The sequence below is a fragment of the Dama dama genome, chromosome 33 (genome assembly GCF_033118175.1).
Source record: "Dama dama isolate Ldn47 chromosome 33, ASM3311817v1, whole genome shotgun sequence".
NCBI lineage: Eukaryota > Metazoa > Chordata > Mammalia > Artiodactyla > Cervidae > Dama > Dama dama.
The window spans coordinates 8988216-9011669 of NC_083713.1; the positions used below are offsets into that span (position 1 = coordinate 8988216).

Genomic DNA, 23454 nt, shown 5'->3' on the forward strand with positions numbered 1-23454 from the left:
CTTTGACCTACCTCCTAGAGTAATGGAAATAAAAACAAACAAATGGGACCTAATTAAACTTGAAAAGTTTGCACAGCAAAGGAAACTATAAACAAGATGAGAAAACAACTCTCAGAATGGGAGAAAAAAATTGCAAATGAAGCAAGTAACAACGGATTATCTCCAAAATATATGAGCAGCTCATGAAGCTCAACATCAGAAAAACAACCAAATCAAAAAATGGGTGGAAGAGCTAACAGACATTTCTCCAAAGGAGACATACAGATGGCCAACAAAGACATGAAAAGATGTTCAATATCACTCATTATTAAAGAAATACAAATCAAAACTACAATGAGGTATCACATCACACAGATCAAAATGGCCATCATCAAAAAATCTACAAACAACATTCTAAACCAATCATCAATTGAGAATAAATAAATATTTTTAAAATCTACAAACAATAAAGACTGGAGAGGATGTGGAGAAAAGGGAACCCTCTTGCACTGTTAGTGGGAATGTAAATTTGATATAACCACTATGGAGAACAGTATGGAGATTCCATTAAAAACTAGGAATAAAACTACCTTTGACATAGAAATCCCACTACTGGGCATATACCCTGAGAAAACCATAATACAAAAAGACTCATGTATCCCATGGGACTTCCCTGGTGGCATAGTGGATAAGAATCCACCTGCCAATGCAGGGCACATGGGTTCAATCCCTGGCTGGGGAAGATTCCACATGCTGTGGAACAGCTGAGCCCATGCACCACAACTACAGAGCCCATGCACTAGAGCCCACGAGTGACAACTGCTGAGCCCACATGCTGAAACTACTGCAGCCTGCATGCCTAGAATCTGTGTTCCACAACAAGAGAAGCCACCACAATGAGAAGCCCGTGAGCCACAACAAAGCAGCCCCTGTTTGCCTCAACTAGAGAAAGCCTGCACAAATTAACAAAGACCCAGCATTGCCAAAAATAAATAAATGAAATTACAAAAAGACACGTGTACCACAATATTCACTGCAGCACTATTTACAGTAGCCAGGACATGAGAGGAACCTAGATGTCCATCAACAGATGAGTGGATAAAGAAGTTGTGGTACATGTACACAATGGAATATTGTTCAACCATAAAAAGCTATGAATTTGAGTTAGTTGAACTGAGGTGGGTGAACCTAGAGCCTGTTATACAGAGTGAAGTAAGTCAGAGAAAAACAAATATCATATATTAACAGGGTTTAGAAAAATGGTACTGATGGTACTATTTTCAGGGCAGGAATAGAGACACAGAGAGAATGGACTTGTGGACATGGCAGGGGAAGAAGAGGGTGGTACAATTAAGAGAGTAGCATTGAAATATATACATAACCTTATGTAAAATAGATAGCTAGCGGGAAGTTCCTGGATAACACAGGGAACCCAGGCTGTGATGACCTAGAAGGGTGGGATGGGGGTAGGCTTGGAAGGGGGGCTCAAAAGGGAGGGGATATATGTATACTCATGGCTTATTCATGGGCTTCCCAGGTGGCACTAGTGGTGAAGAACCCACCTGCCAAGGTAGGAGACATAAGAGATGTGGGTTTGATCCCTGGGTCAGGAAGATCTCCTAGAGGAGGGTATGGCAGCCCACTCCAGTATTCTTGCCAGGAGAATCCCAAGGACAGAGAAGTCTAGCAGGCTGCAGTCCATAGGGTTGCACAGAGTTGCACACAACTGAAGTGACTTAGCACACATGCACACGCATGGCTGATTTACGCTATTATACAGCAGAAACCAACACAACATTGTAAAGCAATTATCCTCCAACTTAAAAAGACACAACAGATACCCTAATTCTCATTGCAGCACTGTTTACAATAGCCAGGACATGAATACAGCCTAAATGTCCATCAACAGATGAATGGATAAAGAAACTGTGGTATATATATATATATATATATATATATGCATGCATATATATATGTGTAATGGAATATTGCTCAGCCATATAGAGGAATGAAATTGCGTCATTTGTAGAGATGTGGATGGGCCTAGAATGTGTTATATAGAGTGAAGTAAGTCATAAAGAGAAAAACATATATTGTATATTAACATATATATGTGGTATCTAGAAAAATGGTACAAATGAACCTATTTGCAAGGCAAGAAAAGAGATGCAGACATAGAGAAGGGACATGTGGACATGGGTGGGAGAGGAGGGTGGGATGAACTGGAGATTAGGATTGACATATAAACACTCCCAGATATAAAAGAGATGACTAGTGGGAGCCTGCTATATAGTACAGGGAGCTCACTCGGTGTTCTTTGATGACCTAGATAGGTGGATATGGGGGTGGGAGGGACGTCTAAGAGGAAGAGGATATATTTATACACATAGCTGATTAACTTCATCATACAGCAGAAACTATCACAGCATTGTAAAGCAATTATACTGCAATTTTAAAAAGATTAAGTGTAAAACACTTACCACAGTGCCTGTTGATATTAGACAAATTCAATAAACTTATTATGGAGAAATTAGATAATCAATTCTCTCCAAAATTGATCTATAAATTTACTGCAATACCAATAAAAATACTAGCAGACTTTTTCATAAAATATGATAAGCCAATTCTAAAACCTATATGGAAATGAAAAGCCAAAATACTCTGAAAAATAATGTTGAATTAATTTAGCTTTACAGTAATTACATCATTTAAAGGCTTATTATAAAGCTACAATAATCAAAACTGTGGTATTGGCATAAAGAGGGACAATTAGATCAATGGAGTGAAATAGACTCATGTATGATTTTTGGCTAGGGAATTCAATGAAAAAGGGTAAGCTTTACAAGAAATAAATCTTTGCAAGAAATCTTTTCAACAATTGGATATCCCAAAAATTAAATCTCTTGCTTTACCTCACTACCACATACAAAAAGTAACCCAAAATGGAAGTGTAGAACTTCTCCAGATCTTCCCAACCCAGGGGTCAAGCCAGGATGTCCTGAGATTGTAGGCAGGATTCTTTATTATCTGAGCCACCAGGGAAGCCCATAGATAATCACTAAAACTACAAAACTTCTTGGAGAAAATTTTAGTGACCTTGAGTTTGGCAAAGATTCTTAAACCTAACACACACACAAAAACACACTGTAAAGGAAAAAAATCAATAAATTGGACTTCTTCAAAACAACTTTTGATCTTAAAAAAAACATCATTAGTTTTCAACCTGGCATGTAAGAAGTTTGAAAGTCATCATTGCTGACCTCAAGAAAAAAATGTGAACAAACAGGAAATCAAAAACTAGTCTCAGATCCAGCAGAGTTTCGAGGTCACGACCTCTGCTCACAAAATTAAAGCGACAGGCAGGTACAGAGAATCATAACTTATAGGAGCAGAATCTCTAAGGAATTAACACCAGGGCAGGAAAAGCTAAACTGTAATTGGTTTGCTGGAGGCTAAGTGAAAACAGTTTGAGAATTACCGCCCACCTGTCCCTTCAACGCCACCCCACCAGTTTTCTGAGGTTCTTCTCCAGAAACTTTACCAAGCCCTCAGAGAAAAAAAATCCCCTCATGCTTCTGGCAGACAGAGGGGAAATGACCATTTTGCACTTGATATTGGTCGAAAGGATGAGAAGCAATGAAAATGGCCATTTTGAAGTATGCAAAGAGCCCTCTGTCCTAAGAAGGCCTGCCCTCCAGAGAAAGTGGTTTAGCAGAGCTCAGCTGACCTGGAGTAAGGGAAATACCTAACTACAGCCTCCTCTAAGCTTCTGTCTGGGTGAAGAAGAATACCCAACTTCAGCCCCCTCCAGCCTTCCTGTCTCTCCTAATAGCGAAAAAAGTGACTGGAAAGCACTTGTGAAGATCCCAGTCCAGGATCACAAGCCCATTAAGAGGCTGACACATAATCACAGTCCTATAGGACACTCCCCTCTTTCCACACTGTACAACCACGTCAATAGAGATCCTGTTTAATGACAGGGAATACAACTAAAAGAAGTGGGTCTCAGATGTAACCTAAGACGGCTCCCAGGAAACCCAAAGGCAACTGGGGAGACAAAGCAAAGACTCCAGAGGGAGTTTTATCCTTTGACACCTACGTCTGTGTGTGTGTGCGCTCAGTTGGGTCTGACTCTTTGTGACCCCGTGGACTACAGCCTGCCAGGCTCCTCTGTCCATGGGATTTCCCAGGCAAGAGTACTGGAGGGGGTTGCCATTTCCTTCTCCAGGGGATCTTCCCCACCCAGGGATCAAACCTGAGTCTTTTGCTTCTCCTGCATTAGCAGGCAGATTTTTTTACCACTGCACCATACAGCCTAACCCATAAGTAGATAAACATAAAGCCTCACATAAAAGCCCATTTACTTCAACTGACCTTCAACAAAAAATTACAAATCATACTAAAAGACAGGAAACACATTTTGAAGAGACAGAGTAAGCATCAGAATAAAATTTGGATATGACAGAGATGTTGAAATTACCAGGTTGGAATTTTTTTTAAATTTGATTCATATGCTAAGGATTCCAATGAGAAAAGGGCACAACATGCAAGAACAGATATGCAATATAAGCAGAAAAATGGAAACTAAGAAAGAATCAAGTGGAAATACTTGGAATCCAAAAATCTGTAACAGAAGTGAAGAATGCTTTTGACGAACTTATCAATAAACTATACTAGCCCAGGAAGGAACCCAGAGATTAAAGATTTGTCACTAGAAATTTCCAAAACTGAAAAGCAAGGAAAAAAAATAATGGAACAGAATATCCAAGAAAGATGAAACAGTTTCAAAAGGTGTAGCATGTGTAATTGGAATACCAGAAGAAGAAAGAAAGAGAAGAAATATTGGAATTAACAATGACTGAGAATTTTCAAAATTAATTTCAGACAACAAATAACAGATATAGGAAGCCTAGAAAACACCAAGTATGATAAATACTGAAAAAAACAAACAAACTAAAAAAACCCTACATCTATGTATAGTATATTCAAACTACAGAAATCAAAGGCAAAGAGAAAAGTTGAAAATCCAAAGGGGGAAAGCACATTACCAATAGAGGAACAAGGATGAAAAATTACATCAAAATTCTCTTCAGATACCATGTGGGCAAGAAGAGAGTGATGTAAAATATTTAAAGTATTGAAAGAAAAGCCTAGAAAAACCACCAACCTAGAATTCTGTATCCAGAAAATTATCATTGAAAAGTGAAGGGGAAAAAAAGACTTTCTCAGGGAAAAAGAGAGAGAGGGCTTCCCTGGAGGCTCAGTGGTAAAGAATCTGCCTGCCAATGCAGGAGACACGGTTTCGATCCTGGTTGGGAAAACCCCGCGTGCTGTGGAGCAACTCACCAGGCGCAGCACAGCCGTCGAGCCTGTGCCCTGGAGCCTGGGAGCCGCACCCACAGCCCACGTGCCACAGCTGCTGAAGCCTGTGCTCCACAGCCAGAGAGGCCACGGCAACGAGAAGCCCCTGCGTTGCAACAGGGAGCAGTTCCCACTTGCCACAACTAGAGCAAAGCCCATGCAGCAGTGAAGGCCCAGCACAGCCATAATTAATTAATAAAGTTGAGGGAAACTGTTGCCAGGAGATCGGCCTTGTAGGAAATGTGAGAAACAAATTTTTCAAAGAGAAGCAAATGTATATACAGGTCAAAAACTCATATCTGGGACTTCCCTGGGGGGTCCAGTGGCTAAGACTCCATGCTCCTAATGCAGGAGGCCAGGTTCGATCCCTGGTCAGGGAACTAGAACCCACATGCCATAACTAAGAGTTCATATGCTGCAACTAAGACCTGGCACAGCCAAGTAAATAAACAAATATAAATATTTTAAAAACTTAGATCTGCAAAAGGAAGAGAAGAAATAAAGGTAAATTAAAATATTTGAGCTTTCTTTTTTTTAATTGATCTAACATTTTGTTCCAAATAGTAATAGTGATTATAGATTATGGATAAGTGAAGTGAATGACTGCAGTGTTATAAAAGATGGAGAGAGAAATCAGGAACACCCTATTATAAGATATTTACTTGCACTATCCATAAACTGGTATAGTGTTAACTTGAAAGAAGACTTAGATTGGATGTAAATATATATTGCAAACTCAAGGGAAACAAAAATTCTAATTTGTTTCAAAAGTATAGTTAATATGCTAAGTGGGTCACCAGCCCAGGTGAGATGCATGAGACAAGTGCTCGGGCCTAGTGCACTGGGAAGACCCAGAGGAATCGGGTGGAGAGGGAGGTAGGAGCGGGGATCGGGATGGGGAATACGTGTAAATCTATAGCTGACTCATATCAATGTATGACAAAACCCACTGAAAAAAAAATAAATAAAGGAGAAATTGGAAAAAAAATATGCTAAGTGGGGAGAAGAAGAAGAATATAATAGTTAAGACCAGATAAGTAAGAAAATGTTGGAAGAAAATAAATAACAAGGACAATGAATAGAAAACAGGAGTCTGCATAAAACATTAAGATACAGATAGATTAAAGGAATGGAGAAAAATACACCATACTAACACTAATCAAAAGAAAGTTGGAATAGTTATGTAAAATTCAGACAATACAGACTTCAGACCAAGAAAAAAATATCATGTTTATTGTGAATAAAAACTAGTATAGCTACTTCGGGAAGACAGCTTTGCAGTTTCTTACAAACTAAACATAATCATGCCATACAATCCAGCAGTCATGTTCTTTGGTATTTTTCCAAATGTTAATTTATGTTACCATAATTTGAAAACTTACATTCATACAAAAACCTGCACACAGATGTTTACAGCAGCTTTATTCATAATTGCCAAAACCTACAAGCAATCAAGAGGTCATTCAATACAGAAACAGATAAACCATGGAACATCCAGACAATGACATATTATTCAGCAATAAAAAGAAATGATTTCTCAAGACATGAAAAGATGTGAAGGAAACTTAAATGCATATTGTCTAGTGAAAGAAGACAATCACAAAAGGCTCCATACTGTATGACATTCTGGAAAAAAAGGCAAAACCATGGACATAGTAAAAAGATCAGTGGTTGCTAGGAGCTTGGAGGAAGGGAGAGAAAGATGAGTATGTGGAACATGGGATTTTTAAAACTGAAAATATTTTGTATGATGTTGTAATGTTGGATACATTTCATTATATGTTTGTCAGAACCCATACAAAGCAAAACACAAAGATTGAGCCCTAATGTGAGTTATAGACTTCAGTTAATAATGGGCTGCCCTGGCAGCTCAGATGGTAAAGAATCTGCCTGCAATGCGGGAGACCTGGGTTAATTAATAATAATGTGTCAGTGCTGACTCATTAGTTATAACAAACATATCACACCAAAGCAAGTTGTTAACAATAGGGGAAACTGGTGATGGTGAGGGGGTGGGGGGAATACGTGGGAACTCTGTACCTTCCATTTAATTTTTCTGCAAAACTAAAACTGTTCCTTAAAAAGTCTATTAAAATTGTAAGTGTAGCAGCCATTCTGCCCCTACCCCAGCTCCCACCCCAAAGAATTTGCTGATTAAAGAGACTAGATCAGTTCTGTCACTCAGTCATGTCTATGACTCTTTGTGACCCCGTGGACTGCAGACGCCAGGCTTCCCTGTCCATCACCAGCTCCCAGAGCCTGCTCAAACTTATGTCCATTGAGTCGATGATGCCATCCAACCATCTCATCCTCTGTCGTCCCCTTCTCTTCACAACTTCAATCTGTCCCAGCATCAGGATCTTTTCCAATGAGTCAGTTCTTTGATCAGGTGGCCAAAGCTTCAGCTTCAGCATCAGTCCTTCCATTGAATACTCAGGACTGATTTCCTTTTGGATTGATTGGTTTGATCTCCTTGCAGTCCAAGGGACTGTCAAGAGTCTTCTCCAACACCATAGTTCAAAAGCATTGATTCTTTGGCATTCAGCTTTTTTTTTAGTCCAACTCTCACATCCATACATGACTACTGGAAAAACCATAGCTTTGACTATATGGATCTTTGTTGGCAAAGTAATGTCTCTGCTTTTTAAAGATTAAAGAGACTAGTGGGGTTCTAAATGGTGGAGCATAGTCTCCCTTAGTCTTAGGTTCTAGGAGACAAACTTCTCACCAGAAAAAGGGCCTGCCTCTAACAACCTTCCAGTCTCCTTCTTAAGATATTTGCTAAATTTGGAAGGCACATTGGTGGGAGTAGCAGTGGGGAGAAGACTGAAGAGAAATTTAAAATTGCCAAAGGGAACAATAACCTCCTGCATCTTTGGGGTGGACAAGACAGACCTGTCAGGCTCTCAGTCCAAAGCTGAGAGTGTCTCACTAGGAAGTATTTGAAATCTGATGGGCTCTGATTTTAACTAAAGCTGCCGTCCAACTTCATCACAGCTTAGTTCTTCCTGCTCCTCTTCTTTATTTCATTGAAGTATAGTTGATTTACAATGTGTTAATTTTTGCTTTTTAGCAAAGTGATCCAGTTAGATAGATAGATTCATTCTTTTTCATATTATTTTCCATTATGGTTTATCACAGGATATTGAATATAATTCCCTGTGCTATAGAACAAGTAGGACCTTGCTGTTTATCCATCCTATAATAATAGTTTGCATCTTAAGCTTAGTTATTGATTAACTAGAAACGGAAAAGATTTTCTGATAGGAAAAAATAAATTCTTCAGTTGCTGGTTCCTTTACAAACACTTTTCAGCATAGTTTTAAAAATTATGAGACAGACAAAGAAACAGGAAATGTAACCAATAATCAAGAGGAAAAAAAGCCAATATATGTAGACTCATCAATCATCCAGATGTTGGGACAGATGACAATGATTTAATGTGATTATAACAATCTAAGACAAAAAAAATTAATGAAAAGATGGAAAATTTTTTCAGAGAGATGTAATATGCAAAGAAAATCATACAGATGTTTTAGAATGGAAAACTTTGATATCTGCCATTAACAGTTCATTGGATAGTTTTCACAATGATTGTACACAGAAGACAGAATTAATGAACATGAAGAAAGAATAATAAAATCTACTCAAATCAGCACAGAGGGGGAGAAGGGAGTAAATGAGAAATTGGATGGCAGACGATGACAGCTCATACTAAGCCCGTTGTACTAGGTGGTTGTTTTATCATGTGCGTGTATAATTTGGGGTTTTTTTTTAGCATGTGTGACAGCATGTGCAACATGCTCCTGCCTGAGGAAAGGCCCTGTGGGACCTCAGTGCCCACACTCTGGTCCTTACATTCATAGTACAAACAGCTGGATTTAGAAAAGGCAGAGGAACCAGAGATCAAATTGCAAACATCTGTTGGATCATAGAAAAAGCAAGGGAATTCCAGAAAAACATCTACTTCTGCCTCATTGACTACACTAAAACCTTTGTGTGGATCACAACAAACTGGAAAGTTCTCAAAGAGATTAGAATACCAAACCACCTTACCTGTCTCCTGAGAAACCTGTATGCAGGTCAAGAGACAACAGTTCGAACCAGACATGGAACAAAAACATATTGGTTCAAAATTGGGAAAGGAGTACATCAAGGCTGTATATTGTCACTCTGCTTATTGAACTTACATGCAGAGTACATCATGAGAAACGCTGGGCTGGGTGAATCACATGCCGGAATCAAAACTTCCTGGAGAAATATCAACAACCTCAGATATGCAGATGGTACCACTTCTATTGACAGAAAGTGAAGAGGAACTAAAGAGCCTCTTGATGAGGGTGAAAGAGGAGAGTGAAAAAGTTGACTTAAAACTCAGCATTCAGAAAACTAAGATCATGGCATCTGGTCCCATCACTTCATGGCAAATAGCTAGGGAAAAAGTGGAAACAGTGGCAGATTTCATTTTCTTGGGCTCAAAATCACTGCAGACGGTGACTGCAGCCGTGAAATTAAAAGATGTTTGCTCCTTGGAAAAAAATGCTATGACAAACCTAGACAGCATATTAAAAAGCAGAGGCATCGCTTTGCCAATAAAGGTCCATACAGCAAAGCTATGGTTTTTCCAATAGTCATGTATGAATGTGAGAGTTGGACCATAAAGAAGGCTGAGTGCTGAACAACTGATGCTTTCAAGTTGTGGTGCTGGAGAAGACTCTTGAGAGTCACTTGGACTGCAAGGAGATCAAACCAGTCAATTCTAAAAGAAATCAACCCTGATTATTCATTGGAAGGACTGATGCTGACACTGAAGCTCCAATACTTTGGTCACCTGTGACGCAAAGAGCCAACTCACTGGAAAAGACCCTGATGCTGGGAAGGATTGAGGGCAGGAGGAGAAGGGGACGACAGAGGATGAGATGGTTGGATGGCATCACCAACTCAATGGACATGAGTCTGAGCAAATTTCAGGAGATAGTGAAGGACAAGGAAGCCTAGCATGCTGCAGTCTGTGTGGTTGCAAGGAGTTGGACATGGCTTAATGGTTGGATGGCATCACCAACTCAATGGACATGAGTCTGAGCAAATTTCAGGAGATAGTGAAGGACAAGGAAGCCTAGCATGCTGCAGTCTGTGTGGTTGCAAGGAGTTGGACATGGCTTAATGACTAAACAACAACAAACTGAGCAGGTGCAGGGGGAAGAACATGGGCTAAAAACCAGGGTCCTGGATTTCAGACCTAGCTCTACCACCAACTTGCAATGTGATCTGTGTTTTCTTGCCTTTCAAATTAGGGACAGCTGATGACTGCAGTGGCCCAGTGGGGTGAAATGACTGGCCCCCAAACAAAACAGGAGCCGTTAGGCTTGTTACAACCCAGTTACTACTATCTAGTTCCAGCTCACATGCCTTATCTCAGGAGATCTGTTGACTCTGTCTCCTACACCTCACTTTGTGATAGAATCAGAACTCCATCTATGGAGACCACACAGCAGGGACATGTCAACCATCAGGACCCTGCCCTCCCAGGGCTGGTCCCACTGAGCTCCAGCCTTTGTATGTGGAGCCCCACCTGCCCTCTGCACCCTTCCCCAGTTCCTTATTCTGCTGAGGGCTCTCCAGGACTGACATTACCTGAAAAGTCCTCGCTTGAAGTCAGAAAACTTGGGGGCAGATCCTCATTCTCTCCATACTCACTGTGCATTTCAAAAGTAATTTCACTTCTCTGGGCCTCAGTTTCCTGAGATAGGTAAAATAGGAGTGCATATGTCTTTTAGAATGGCTTATAGGGGTTAAATCAAACAGTGCATATGAAGGGCCTAGAATAGTCCTTGGGCTTCCCAGGTGGTGCTAGTGGTAAAGAATCCACCTACCAGTGCAGGAGTTATAAGAGATGCGGTTTTGATCCCTAGGTCCTTGGAGAAGGAAACAGCAACCCACTCCAGTATTCTTGCCTGGGCAATCCCAGGAACAGAGGAGCCTGGCGGGCTACAGTCCATAGGGTTGCAAAGCTGGACACGACTGAACACACAGAACAGGCCTTGGCCGTTAGCACAGGTCAAGGTGAGCATAGCACTAGAAAGATTCTGATGTGCTTTCTTTCCCCACATTTGTAATTTAAAATAAAATAATACTAAACCACAAAATAAGTGTAGTAAAATCTGTCAAAATTCTGACTTTCCTACGACAACTACTTTCGAAGACTTTTTTTTTCACTTGAGAGGGTCTTTTCAAACTCATTTCCCCAACTGATTTAGCACCCTAATCACATGTTTATTTAGCCCCTAAATCAACACTGTAGCCCTGTGGGTAGGGACAAGGTAGGGAACCACCTATCATGGGAAGAATTTCCTGATCAGAGGGTGCTCTCACCTGCCTGCTCCTCCATGTCCAATCCTGTTGAAGCCCCACGGAGCCCCCAGCAGGCAGGCAGGATGGGACTCGGGGCTGCAGTCCCCAAGGGCTACAGCCAGGGCCAGGTCTGGCCCAGCAGCTGCCTGAGGAGAGCCTGCCAAAAAAGAAGGCTGAGTTGGTTAATGATTGAACCATCCCAAATATTGACAGAACCCAGGTCCTGCCACTGCCCAACCACAAATGACTCCTCTTTCCCCTGCGACCTGGCTCCATGTCACTTAGAGGGAGCAGGGACTTTGGAGCCAGGCACACCCCCAGCTGGACTCCCCCAGTAGGACAACTTAGGCATCCCCCTCGAGCCTCCTTCCACCTCATCAAAATGGGGAGAGTCAACAGTTCGCCCCTCTGGCTTCTGTGAGATTTCCATCACACAGTCAGCTGTAGTGAAGGTGTTCAGACCAGCCATTGTCACCCTGACCTATAGTCTACCCCAGGACAGCCCTGGGGCCCATCTCACTGCCCAGCCTCCCTTGGCCTCCCCTGAGACTTGGCCTGCCTGTTCCTGGAACTTAACCTACCAGCTCCTGCCACCACCCACCACCTCCTCCCAGGTCATTCTGGTCCTCTTGGCTCAGTTTAGTTAGCAGTTTCCCATCTGTCCTTCCAGGTGAATTTGGGAGGAGAGCTCCTCAGGAGGCAGCACCCCAACCCCTCACCCCAGCAGCCCCAGCATGGGGCTCTCTGCCTGGCCAGCTTCCACTGGAAAACCGAACTTTTCTGCTTTCACTGATCTCTGTGTCTGTTTTTATGCCAATTCTGTATAGTTAAAATCAGGAAGTATGATGCCTCCAGGTTTGTTTTTTTCCTCAAGATTGCTTTGAATTGTTTGGGTTCTTTTGTTGTTCCATATGAATTTTAGGAGCTTTTTTTTTTTTTTCCTATGAAAAACATCTGTGAAAAATTTCTGTGAAATTCCTATTGGAATTTTGATAGGAATTTCACTTTGATAGGAATCTGTAGATTGCTTTGAGTAGTATGAACATTTTAACAATATTAATTCTTCTAATTCATGAGCTAGCTCAGAGTATCTTTTCATTTACTTGTGTCTTTAATTTCTTTCATCAGTGTCTTATAGTTTTCAATGTATAGGTCTTTCACCTCCTGTGCTGTGCTTAGTCGCTCAGTTGTGTCTGACTCTTTGAGACCCCATGGGCTGTAGCCTGCCGGGCACCTCTGTCAATGGGGATTCTCCAGGCAGGAATACTGGAGTGGGTTGCCATGCCCTCCTCCAGGGGATCTTCCCAACCCAGGGATCAAACCCAGGTCTCCTGCATTGCAGGCAGATTCTTTACTGTCTGAGCCACCAGGGAAGCCTTCTGGGTTAAATTTATTCCTAAGAAATACTCTTTTGATATACTGTAAATAGGATTGTTTTCTTAATTTCTCTTTCTGATAGTTTAGCATAGTGTATATAACTGCAACAGACAATTATGCTAATTTTCTAGTCTGCAACTTTATTGAATTTGTTGATTAGTTTTAACAATTTTATTTGGTAACGTTTTTAAGGTTTTCCATATATAATATCATGTCATCTACAAATAGTAACATTTATAATTTTTCCTTTCCAATTTGGATACACTTTGTTTCTTTCTCTTGCCTAATTGCTCTGACTAGGACGTCCAATGCTATGTTGAATAGAAGTGATGAAAGTGGGTATCCTTGTGTTGCTCCAAGTCTAAACAAAAAGCTTTCAGATTTTCACCCAAGTATGACATTAGCTGCAGACTTGTTACATGTGACCTTTATTATGTTGAAGCACACCTGAGAGTTTTTATCATAAATAGATATCAAATTTTGTCAAATGCTTTCTCTGCATCTATTAAGATAATCATTTATCCTTCATTTTGTTAAAACATTGATTGATTTGTAGATGTTAAACCATTCTTACAACCTAGTATTAAATCCCACTTGGTAATGGTGTATGCTCCTTTTAATGTATTACTGAATTCAGTTTGCTGATATTTTATTGAGGTTTTTGGATCCATGTTCATCAAGGATATTTGTCTGTAACTGTCTTCTCTTGTGGTGTCATTGGCTGGTTTTGGTGTTAGGGTAATGCTGACCTCATGCAATGAGTTTGGAAAAGTTCTTTTCAGTCTTTTATATGAATTTCAGATGGATTTGTATTCACTTGTCTTTGAGTGTTTGATAGAGATAACTTAGAAGTCATTTAGTCTTGGACTTCTCTTTGTTGGGTGAGTGTTGATTACAATTCAATCTCCTTACAAGTAATTGGCCTATTCATATTTTCTATTAATATTTCTTCATCAGTCAGTCTTAGTAGTTTATATGTTTCTAGGAATTAATCCACTTCTATGAGTTGTCCTGTTTGTTATGGAATAACTGTTCACAGTAATGTGTTATGCCCCTTTGTATTTTTTTTTTTTACTTTGGATGATTTCTTTTATTTTGCGTTTCATATATTATCCAGTTTCACATTCTCACAGGCTCAGCAATTACAACAGCCACCTCGTCTCCCAAGTCTGAAAACGGCAAGATGGCCGCGGCCGCGGCCAAAGGCGAAGCACTAATGTGCTCATGAAACAAAAAATTGCACAGTTTTTCCTTCATTTTTCTTAAACTAATGGCTGACGCTAAGGCTCACTGCTGGAGAACGGAAACCCTTTTCTTCTTCATGCCTCAAATGAAAACGTTAAACTTATCTGACAAGGCGGACAAGGTCTCTTCAATAATTAATTGCACACACACACGAAAAAATCCTTTATGTTGCATAAATATTTTGTTACACAGGGTACAAAAATACTTTCACTTTTTTGGTTGGTTTCAAAGTTTGGAAAGAATGAGGAGCCATGGCAGGGGTGGGGTGTGCCGGGGAGAGGTAAGCAAAAGGGGCAGAGAAAGGATTTTCTTAATGGTTGTTCGCCCATCTGAGGAGGAGAAAACAGAGGACCCTGATTTGAAATGACCAAGAAAATGTTCTGTCTTGGCTGGGTGGTCCTTCCTGTTCAGCCTGGAAGTGAGTTGGGTGGTGGTGGTGGTGGTGGTGGGGTGCCAGCCGCCGGGCGGAACTGGCTGCGGGGCTTGGTCCTCACTGAAGCCGGGTGGTGCAGGGCAGGGGTGTGGGGAGAGGGACCTGGAATGATGAGCTGTTAGTGGCCAGGCCTTGTTGTCATGGTGACCCAATGTGAGAACAAACTGTACACTCACATATACACAAGTTTAAGTGTCTTAATTCATGCCGGAAAACGTGCAGAATTAAACGCCTCATGTCTTTGAGGTGGGGCTACGGAAGCAGATTTGGACTGGAGGCCGGGCCTTGCTCAGTCCCCCAGGGAGGCCTCCCCGCTGGGCCTGGGGGGTCCCAGCGAGAAGGCCCCTGAATCCAGCTGTGAGGCCTTGGAGTGGGGCTGCGGGACAGGGCAGGGCTGAAGAGGAAGAGAGGAAGCAAAACAGTCCACTGAGTCAGGCTTAAAATTCACAGTCTTTGGAGGGCAGCAGCAGCAGCTCTGCAGGGCCACCTGGGGACAGGGGGCGCTAAGGGCGGCTTCCTCCCCCCCGGGGCCTCGAGCTGTGGTGACAAGACCTGGAGGGAGGGGGGAGAGACGGGGCTGTGAGCAGAGGGGGAGACTGGAGCAGGACCCAGGCCCACCCCCTTGCAAGGAGGCTGCCAGGTGGAGGGTAGGGGGTGGCAGGGTTGGGGGAGTGGGGAGAACCAGCCAGAGTGCCCCCGGTGCAAGCTCAGGTCGGGTGAGCACCAGCGAGCCCCCAGGACTTGGGCAGAGGAGCCGTGGCCCTGCAGGAGGCCGGGCTCTGGGAGGCTCTCTGTCCTGGTCTCAGAGCCAGCACTTACTGAAGAACTAACAGAACTGCCGATATTTCCATCCTGGCTGGGTGGTGTCAGAGGAAGGGTACCAGCGCACCTGAGCATGCAGGGCGGCGGCAGCAGCAGTGGCGGCTGGGTAGGTGAACGCAGTATGTGAGATGGCTGGGGTCAGCTCCGTAGTGTACAGAGGGTAGGGGGCCCAGGCCTCTGGGGATGCGGGGATCAGAGCAGCCCCCATCAGGTCATAGGGGTCCCGTGCGATGAAGTGTGCTCCAAGGGCAGGGTGAGCATTGGTGGGATTTGGTGTAGCCATTAGCTTGTTCTTGGCCATCTTGGTGTTGGCTTTGGCAAACTCTAGCCTCAGGGTCTGCGGGTTCTCAGGATCAAAGTGAATACCATTCAATGCGTTCTTGGCTGCTTCTGCTCCTGCCCGGCTGTCAAAGATCACAAAACCAACAGGCTGTCTTGATGTGAGCTTTATCAGGGACCCTTCATACCCTTTGAATGGCCTGAAGAGCAGGTAGAGTTCTCTGGGTTTAATATCCACAGGGAGCCCACTGACGAACAGTGTCCGGACCTCGAGCTCCGGGGCATCCCGGCCAGAGGCTCGGTCGAGACTGCCCCTTTGTATTTTTATGGTAGCAGTTGTAACATCTTTTCTTTAATTTCTAATTTTATTTATTTGTATCCTCTCTCTTCTTGGGCAGTCAACTAAGGTCTGTCAAATTTATCTTTTAGAAAACCAGCTTTTACTGGCTCTTCAAGAAGATAAATAAAATAGACAAACCATTAGGCAGACTCATCAAGAAAAAAATGGAGATGAATCAAATAAAAAATAATTAGAAATGAAAATGGAGAAATCACAACAGACAACACAGAAATACAAAGGTTCATAAGAGACTATGATCAGCAACAATATGACAATAAAATGGACAACTTGGAAGAAATGGACAAATTCTTAGAAAAGTATAACCTTCCCAAACTGAACCAGGAAGAAATAAAAAATCTTAACAAACCCATCACAAGCACGAAAATCAAAACTGTAATAAAAAAAAAATCTTCCAACAAACAAAAGCTGAGGACCAGATGGCTTCACGGGTGAATTCTACTAAAAATTTAGAGAAGAGCTAACACCTATCTTACTCAAACTCTTCCAGAAAATTGCAGAGGAAGGTAAACTGCCAAACTCATTCTATGAGACCACCATCACCCTAATACCAAAACCAGACAAAGGTGCCACACGCACACACACAAAAACTACAGGCCAATATCACTGGTGAACATAGATGCAAAATTCCTTAACAAAATTCTAGTAAACAGAATCCAACAACATATTAAAAAAATCATACACCGTGACCAAGTGGGCTTTATCCCAGGGATGCAAAGATTCTTCAATATTTGCAAATCAATCAATGTAATACACCACATTAACAAACTGAAAGATAAAAACCGTATGATTATCTCAATAGATGCAGAAAAAGCCTTTGACAAAATTCAATACCCATTTATGATAAAAACTCACCAGAAAGCAGGCATTGAAGGAACATACCTCAACATAATAAAAGCCATATATGATAAACCCACAGCAAATATTATCCTCAATGGTGAAAAATTGAAAGCATTTCCCCTAAAATCAGGAACAAGACAAGGGTGCCCATTCTCACCACTACTATTCAACATAGTTTTGGAAGTTTTAGCCACAGCAATCAAAGAAGAAAAAGAAATAAAAGGAATCCAGATTGGAAAAGAAGTAAAACTCTCACTGTTTGCAGATGACATGACCCTCTACATAGCAAACCCTAAAGACACCACCAAAAAATTACTAGAGCTAATCAATGAATATAGCAAAGTTGCAGGATAAAAAATTAACACACAGAAATCCCTTGCATTCCTATACACTAACAATGAGAAAACAGAAATTAAGGAAACAATTCCATTCACCAGTGCAAAGAAAAGAATAAAATACCTAGGAATAAATCTACCTAAAGAAACAAAAGACCTATATATAGAAAATTATAAAACACTGATGAAAGAAATCAAAGATGACACAAATAGATGGAGAAATATACCATGTTCATGGATTAGAAGAATCAATATAGTGAAAATGAGTATACTAACCAAAGCAATCTATAGATTCAATGCAATCCCTATCAAGCTACCAGTGGTATTTTTCACAGAACTAGAACAAATAATTTCACAATCTGTATGGAAATACAAAAAAACTCAAAAAACCAAAGCAACCTTGAGAAAGAAGAATGGAACTGGAGGAATCAACCTGCCTGACTTTAGACTATACTACAAAGCTACAGTCATCAAGACAGTATGGTACTGGTGCAAAGACAGAAATATAGATCAATGGAACAAAACAGAAAGCCCAAGATGAATCCATGCACCTATGGACACCTTATCTTTGACCAAGGAGGCAAGAACATATAATGGAGAAAAGACAATCTCTTTAACAAGTGGTGCTGGGAAAACTGGTCAACCACCTGTAAAACAATGAAACTAGAACATTAGTTTCTAACACCATACACGAAAATAAATTCAAAATGGATTAAAGAGCTAAATGTAAGACCAGAAACTACAAAACTTCTAGAGAAATAGATAGGCAGAACATCCTCTGACATAAATCACAGCAGGACCTATGACCCACCTCCCAGAGTAATGGAAATACAAGCAAAATTAAACAAATGGGACCTAATTAAACTTAAAAGCTTTTGCACAGCAAAGGAAACTATAAGCAAGGTGAAAAGACAGCCTTCAGGATGGGAGAGAATAATAGCAAATGAAGCAACTGACAAAGAATTAATCTCAAAAATATACAAGCAACTCATGCAGCTCAATACGAGAAAAATGAATGACCCAATTAAAAAAATGGGCCAGAGAACTAAACAGACATTTCTCAAAAGAAGATGGCTAACAAACACATGAAAAAATGCTCAACATCAGTCATTATCAGAGAAATGCAAATCAAAACTACAATAAGGTACCATTTCACGCTGGTCAAAATGGCTGCTATCAAAAAGTCTACAAACAATAAATGCTGGGGAGGGTGCAGAGAAAAGGGAACCCTCTTACACTGTTGGTGGGAATGCAAACAAGTACAGCCACTATGGAGAACGGTGTGGATATTCCTTAAAAAACTGGAAATAGAACTGCCATATGATTCAGCAATCCCACTCCTGGGCATAAACACCAAGGAAACCAGAACTGAAAGAGATACATGTACCCCAATGTTCATTGTAGCACTATTTACAATAGCTAGGATATGGAAGCAACCTAGATGTCCATCAGCAGATGAATGGATAAGAAAGCTGTGGTACATATACACAATGGAATATTACTCAGCTATTTAAAAGAATGTATTTGAATCAGTTCTAATGAGGTGGATGAAACTGGAGCCTATTATACAGAGTGAAGTAAGTCAGAAAGAAAAACACTAATACAGTATATTAATGCATATATATGGAATTTAGAGAGATGGTAATGATGACCCTATATGCAAGACAGCAAAAGAGACACAGATATAAAGAACAGACTTTTGGACTCTGTGGGAGAGGTGAGGGCAGGATGATTTGAGAGAACAGCACTGAAACATGTATATTACCATATGTGAAATAGATGACCATCCAAGTTCAATGCATGAAACAGGGCACTCAAAGCCAGTGCACTGGGACAACCCTGAGGGATGGGATGGGGAGGGCAGTGGGAGGGGGGTACAGGATGGGGGACACATGTACAACCGTGGCTGACTCATGTCAATGTATGGCAAAAACCAGTACAATATTGTAATAAACCTTCAATTAAAATAAATTAGTCAATTAGAGATAAAAAACAGCTTTTAGTTTCATTGATCTTTTCTATTATCTTTTTAGTATCTATTTCAGTTATTTCTACTCTGATCTTTGTTATTTTCTTCCCTTCCTTCTACTAAGGAAGTAGTAGAAGGGCTACTACTACTAGTAGTGGGCTTTGTTTGATTTTCTTTTTCTTGTTCCTTAATATATAAAATTAGTTATGAACTTCCACTTAGAAGCTGCATCCCACAGTTTTGATGTTTTATTTCCATTTTCATTTTTTTCAAGGTAGTTTTTGCTTTCTCTTTTGATTTATTTAACCCACTGGTTGTTCACTGGCATGTTGTTTAATCACCACATAATTATGAATTAGTTTTCCTCTTCAAATTAACTTCAAGTGTCATATCATTGTGGTTGGAAAATCTGCTTGGTATGATTTAAATCTTCTTGAATTTATTAGGACTTGTTTTGTGGCCTAACATATGATCTATCCTGGAGAATGTTCACTTGTACACTAGGGGGAAAATGTGTTTTCTATTGCTTTTGCATGGAATATTCTGCAAGTATCTGTTAAGTTCATCTTGTCTAATGTGTCATTTAAGGTCAATGTTTTCTTATTGACTTTCTGTCCAGAGCATCTATTACTTTAATGAAAGTGTGGTATTAAAGTTCCCTACTATTATTTTATTGCTGTCTTTTTCTCTCTTTTGGTCTGTTAATATTTGCTTTATATATTTAGAACATCCAGTGTTGGTGCAGAAATCCTTATAAATGTTATATCCTCTTGTTGGATTGGCCCCTTTACCACTATGTAATTACCTTTTAAACCTCTTATTACAGCTTTTGTCTTAAAAGTCTATTTTGTTGGGAATTCCCTGGTGGTCCAGTGGTTATGACTCAACGCTTTCACTGCAGAGGGCCATGGGTTCAATCTCTGGTCAAGGAAATAAGATCCCACAAGCCAAGCAAGTGCAGCCAAAAAAAAAAAAAGTCCATTTTGTCTAATATAGTAAAGCTACCCCAGGTTTTTTTGGTCTCCATTTGCATGGAATATCTTTCCATCCCTTCACTTTCAATCTGTGTTATGTCTTTAAAGCTGAAGTGTATCTTGTAGACAACATATAGATGAGGCTTAAATTTTTGTCCATTCAGGAATAGCTACATGACACAAAATAGACTTTAAAACACAGACTGTAACATGAGACAAAGAACGTTATGTAATACTCAAGGGGTCAATCCAAGAAGAAGATATAACAATTGTAAATATATATGCCCTCAACTTAGGAGCACCTCAATATATAATGCAAATGTTAACATACAAAAAAGAGAATTTGGCAGTAAAACAATCACAGTGGGGGACTTTAATACTCCACTTATAGCAATGGACAGATTATCTAGACAGAAAACCAGTAAGAAAATATTGACCTTAACCAATATATTAGATCAGATGGACTTAATAGCCATATACAGAAAATTCCATTCAAAAGCAGAATAGACATTTTTTTCAAGTGCATATAGAAAATTCTCCAGGATAGATCACATGCTAGGCCACAAGACAAGTCTCAATGCCTTTAAGGAAACTGCAATTATACCAAGTATATTTTCCAACCACGATGCTATGAGGTTAAAAATCAATTTAAAAAAAAAAAGCAAAAATATACACATGTGAAAACTAAACAACATGCTCACCAATGGATCACTCAAAAAATAAAAAAAAGAAATTTTAAAATACCTGAAGTCAGATAATCCAAAATCTATCCACATAAAGTTTCCTCAGTTGTACCCAACTCTGTGCAACCCCACAGACTATACAGTCCATGGAATCCTCCAGGCCAAAATACTGGAGTGGGTAGCCTTTCCTTTCTCCAGGGGATCTTCCCAACCCAGGGATCAAACCCAGGCGTCCCACACTGCAGGCAGATTCTTTACCAGCTGAGCCACCAGGGAAGCCTAAGAATACTGGAGTGGGTAACCTAAACCTTCTCCAGCAGATCTTCCTGACCCAGGAATTGAACCAGGGTCTCCTGCATTGCAGGCAGATTCTTTACCAACTGAGCTATCAAGGAATTCCACAATCTATGGGATGCAACAAAAGCAATTCTAAGAGGGAAGTTTATAGTGATACAAGCATACCTCAGTAAAAAAAGAAAAATCTCAAATGAGCAACTTAACCTTACACCTAAAGGAACTAGGAAAAGAAGAAGAACAACAAAAAAAAAACCCCAAAGTTTCTAGAATGAAAGAAATAAAAAAGATCAAAGCAGAAATAAATGAGACTTAGAAAAATAATAAATCAATGAAACTAAAAGCTAAACCTTTGAAAAGATAAATAAAAGATAAAAAAAAATAAAAAAAAATGAAAAAATAAATAAATAAATCTTTAGCCAGACTCATCAAGAAAAAAAGAGGGTCTGCATCAATTAAAACTTTTTATTAATTTCTATTTTCATTGCCTTTTGTCTAGAGGATATGTTTTATATCATTCTGAACCCCTGGAATTTATTGAGGCTTCCTTCATGGACCAGTAAATTTTTGTGAATGTTCTTAGTGTACTAATCACTGCAGATGGTGATTGCAGCCATGAAATTAAAAGACGCTTACTCCTTGGAAGGAAAGTTATGACCAACCTAGATAGCATATTAAAAAGCAGAGACATTACTTTGTCAACAAAGGTGCGTCTAGTCAAGGCTATGGTTTTTCCAGTAGTCGTGCATGAATTTGAGAGTTGGACTATAAAGAAAGCTGAGTGCTGAAGAATTAATGCTTTTGAACTGTGGTGTTGGAGAAGAGTCCCTTCCGTGGACTGCAAGGAGATCCAACCAGTCCATCCTAAAGATCAGTCCTGGGTGTTCATTGGAAGGACTGATGCTGAAGCTGAAACTCCAATACTTTGGCCACCTCATGCGAAGAGCTGACTCATTTGAAAAGACCCTGATGCTGGGAAAGATTGAGGGCAGGAGGAGAAGGGGACGACAGAGGATGAGATGGTTGGATGGCATCACCAACTCAATGGACATGAGTTTGGGTAAACTCCGGGGTTTGGTAATAGACAGGGAGGCCTGGCATGCTGCAGTTCATGGAGTCCCAAAGGGTCGGACACGACTGAGTGACTGAACTGAACTGAACTTAGTGTGCTAAAAAAACCAAAAAGCTTATTAATTTTATTGCCCAAATCTTCTATATATCCATTTACTTTTAATCTGTTTAATTTTTTGGTTTTGAGAGAATTTGTTGAAATTTCCAAGTACAATTGCTTATTTCTCCCTGCACTTCTATCAATTATTGGGTTATATATTTTGAGATTATATTGTTAGAGGCACATTTTTTTATCATATTATATATTTATACATGATTGATTCATCATTATTTAATGTCCATCCTTTTTGTTTGTGATATTTTTCATTGATTTCTATTTTATCAGTTATTAAAATCACTATCTTAGCTTTCTTTTCATTCAAATCAATGAAGAATTTCTAACATTCTTTATTTTTAGTCTTTCAGTGTTTTTTGATTTTATGTTGTCTGTAAATAATATATTGTCAGGTTTATCTTTTATTCTGAAAAAAAAAAAAGTTTTCTTGTTAAAAAAAAAGTTCTTCTAATTGGTAAGTTTAACCCAGTTACATTATCTTTATTATTTCCATCTTACTCCATAGTTTTCATTAACTATACTTTCTTCTTGTTTCACTTTACAGTTTTTATATTTAAGTCCATACGGAATTAATTTTTGTATATTTTTTCTGTGAGACTTAGATTGGGGTTATTTTTTAGCCTAAGGGTGCCCCATTGTACCAGTACCACATGTTGACAAAGGTCTCCTTCCTCTAACAAATTGCTTTTGTGCCTTTGTGAGAAATCAGACAGCCATGGCTATGTGAGTCTATTTCTGGATTCTCTTCCATTCCATTCATCTATGTGCCTCTCCCTCCACCAATACCACACAATCTTAATCACTGTAGCTAGATTATCATCCATGGCACTGGGTAGAGTGACTTCTCACTTTTTCTTCTTTTTATAAAGTATTTTAGCTATTCAAGGTATTTTCCATTCACACACACACACACACACACACACACACACATGAAATAGTAAGCTTGTTTACAAAAAAAACTGTTCAGA

The 23454-nt window shown here is 40.1% G+C and overlaps 1 protein-coding gene across 1 annotated transcript; it reads right to left on the reverse strand.

Moving 5' to 3' along the window:
• Positions 1-14979: 14979 nt before the first annotated feature.
• Positions 14980-23138, reverse strand: LOC133050749 (RNA-binding protein with multiple splicing 2-like). The gene is made up of 3 exons (XM_061135002.1): positions 23134-23138; positions 15566-16161; positions 14980-15140 (listed from the first exon to the last, which is right to left on the reverse strand). The coding sequence occupies exons 1-2, from the start codon at positions 23136-23138 to the stop codon at positions 15573-15575; spliced, it is 594 nt and encodes a 197-aa protein (XP_060990985.1). The 3' UTR covers positions 14980-15140; positions 15566-15572.
• Positions 23139-23454: the final 316 nt, after the last annotated feature.